Here is a 3,301-nt window from a genome sequence, read left to right as displayed (position 1 = left end):
CACGTGTGAGTGTGGGATGTGTAAGTATGTGATCTGTGTGACTGTGGAGATGTGTCAGTGTAAGCATGTGAGTGTGCTCTTGTGAATTCATGTATATTTGAGTCTGGGTGTCACAAGTGTCTCAGAGCACAAGTGGTGTGTGGGTTTGCATGACCCACACTGATGTCCTAGGGTCCTAACAAGAACGGAAGACTTTAGCAGTCTTCCTCCTGACTTTAGGGGTACAGGTTGTGGTTGTAACTGGGCTCAGCTCCTGGGGTGCAAGACAACACAATGCTGCCATTGAGTCTCACCCAACTTTCAGGCACTGCCTGCTAATGCCACTCTATTAAATGGGTGCCTCTCCATGAACCAGGCTTCTGTATATGGAGAAGACCCTGCTCAGGTTCCCAGGTCCCCACTATCACTATCTCTAGAGACAATGAGGCAGAGGTCAGACTCTAATCCCAGTCCCTGGGACTGAGGCAGGGATTCCTTTCTGGGCAGATGACCCTCAATTCCTGAGTTTTGCTGACTCCAGACCCTGTGTCCATAGTGTGTGATAGGAGGGCTGCAGGACCACCCCTCCCTGCTGATAGGGAGATCCAGAGACTGCAGAGCAGGGGCAACTCCTCCCGTAGGAGCAGGAACTCAGAGAAGGGAGAAAAGCCTGCTCAGTGACACTGAGCTGCTATCCCCAGGCCAAGCAGGCAGAAACCAGAGGTGGAAACACAGCCAAGAGAACCAGCCTGGGACTCACTCCTCAAAGGCCAGTAGTGTGTGTCCTAGGTAGGGACACAGTCCCATTTCCCCTCACAGTAAAGTCTTGTGACTGAGTTATGAGGGAAAGGGCTCACGCAATAGAGCTGCTGACAGGAGTTGGCACTCACCCCAGACCAGGCCTGGCTGGGCCTCCTAGATAACAATGACACAAGACCAAGTGCTTCAGATCCCTTGGGAGAGGCCAAGTAGTCTGTGTGCTCAGTCTGAGTGCTCAGACGATAGGGTCTGAGGGAGAAAGAGGATCACATGCTACCAGGCAAGAACAAACAGAATCTGCTGTGAGAATGTAACTGGTATTAGGCTCTGATATGCCTGGATATGTAGCCTCAGTTTCCTCATTTTGTATGTGGAGATCCACTGAGTGGATGATGCCTCTAGGCACCTTCCATGACAGAGATGCCTGAGGGGTTTATTACAACAAAACCTTTGTCAGCGTCACAGAAAGTAGGAATTAGTTCTGAGCCAAGAGGCCCATCAAAGGAAACTCTAAGACTCCAGAGAAATGTATTTTGAGGTGAATCGCCTCATAGTTGATGTGGAGGACTGAGAGCGTTGGAGAACAATCCAGTGACAGGCCCTGAGACCAACATTTCTCAGACCTGAGCTGAGTAGACACTTGAGGCCCACAGAGCACAACCAGGAGAGAGATAACCAAAAGAATTGTGAGAAGGGGTCACAGGTCCTGAAAGCCAGAGGATCCCCAGTGATCCTCCTCAGGACATTTGGATATAGGCTGGCTAGTGCAGTAGGGGAGATGCTCAGTGAGAAATTCTGGAGGAATTGAGTTAATAGGGGCCACCTTCCAGGATGATGCTAAGGTGTGAACTAAGGACAGTGAACCCCACTGTCCCTCCATGTGAGTATGCACCTGCAGCCTAACTTGTTGTTTTGTCACAGGAGGACCTCAGGTTCAGCAAGTGTGAGAGCCTCACTATAAGCAGAAGTCAGATGGATGGTCAGAGCCAGGACGCTAACTGGCCCTCAGAAAAATGCTTTGTTGACTTGAATGAATCCTAGTTTCCACTTACCACTAACATTTCTATTAAATCTCTCAGGGAACTTCTGTCTCTCATCAATCTTCTTTGCTACCATGGCTTTAAGGAGAGGAAAGGCTCAGGGGATTTCTGTCTCAAAGAGAAAGCTTGTTGGGTGGACACAAACTTAATCATTCACCTCACAAAGGTGGTTCGGGTAGGCTTTTATCCTTCACTCCTTTCCCTTCATCTCAGCTGTGTGTCCCCCAGAGCCCTGCAGCATGGAGCCAGTCAACTGGACAGAGGTGTCTGAGTTCTTCCTGAAAGGGTTTTCTGGCTATCCAGTCCTGGAGCGCCTGCTTTTCCCTCTGTGTTTTGCCATGTACCTAGTGACACTGCTGGGGAACTCGGCCATTGTGACAGTGAGTGTGCTGGACCCACACCTACACACGCCCATGTACTTCTTTCTGGGAAACTTGTCTATCCTGGACATCTGCTACACATCTGCCTTTGTGCCTCTGATGCTGGTCCACCTTCTATCCCCCCACAAGACCATCTCTTTTGCTGGCTGTGCCATTCAGATGTGCCTGAGCCTGTCCACAGGCTCCACAGAGTGTCTGCTGCTCGCTATTATGGCCTTTGACCGCTACCTGGCCATTTGCCGGCCCCTCAGGTACCCAGTGCTCATGAACCACCAGTTGTGTGTTGTGTTGGCAGGAGCTGCTTGGGTCCTCTGTCTTATCAAATCAGTGTCAGAAACAGTCATTGCCATGAGACTTCCTTTCTGTGGTCACCGTGTCATCAGCCACTTCACCTGTGAGATCCTGGCCGTGCTCAAGTTGGCCTGCGGTGACACCTTGGTCAGTGAGGCCTTCCTGCTGGCAGGCTCCATTCTCTTGCTGCCTGTGCCCCTGACCTTCATCTGTCTGTCCTACACGCTTATCTTGATCACCATTCTGCGGGTGCCCTCGGCTGCCGGCCGCCGCAAGGCCTTCTCCACCTGCTCAGCACACCTGGCAGTGGTGATGCTCTTTTATGGCACTGTCATCTTCATGTACATGAAGCCCAAGAACAAGGAAGCCCATGTTTCTGATGAGGTCTTCACCGTCCTCTATGCTGTGGTCACTCCCATGCTGAACCCTGTCATCTATAGCCTGAGGAACAAGGAGGTGAAGGAGGCAGCCAAGAAGGTGTGGAACCGGAAATGGAGCTTCAAGTAAGAAGCCATGGGTTCTGCAGGTTAGTAGGGGAGGCCTTGGTAGGCCCACAGTGAGGCAGAAAGGGCTGAGGTCTGGGGTCTGAATCTTCCTGAAAGTAACCAAGTTCTGCTATTTCCCCCACAGGATAGCTCACAGGCCTGCTATTTTCCCAGGCACTGCCCTGGGCCTGCTCTCCTTCCCCAGTCTAGGTGCTGCCTCACACTTCAGCTTATTATTCTTTCCATCTCTGCTCCCTGGGTCCTAGAGGGAGCTTCTGCAAACTGCACCTGTTTGTGCCTGTCCCCTCTGTGAAACCCTGCCTGACACCACACAGCTCTCAGACAGAAGCTTATGACTCATGAACAC

At 51.4% G+C, this 3,301-nt stretch overlaps 1 protein-coding gene across 1 annotated transcript; it reads left to right on the top strand.

The window, feature by feature from the left end:
• Positions 1–2,017: 2,017 nt before the first annotated feature.
• LOC126009425 (olfactory receptor 13J1-like) lies at positions 2,018–2,956 on the top strand. The gene has a single exon (XM_049773839.1). The coding sequence runs from the start codon at positions 2,018–2,020 to the stop codon at positions 2,954–2,956; it is 939 nt and encodes a 312-aa protein (XP_049629796.1).
• The last annotated feature ends 345 nt before the right edge of the window (positions 2,957–3,301 follow it).

The sequence above is a fragment of the Suncus etruscus genome, chromosome 1, assembly GCF_024139225.1.
Source record: "Suncus etruscus isolate mSunEtr1 chromosome 1, mSunEtr1.pri.cur, whole genome shotgun sequence".
NCBI lineage: Eukaryota > Metazoa > Chordata > Mammalia > Eulipotyphla > Soricidae > Suncus > Suncus etruscus.
This window is presented reverse-complemented; position numbering and strand designations above follow the sequence as displayed.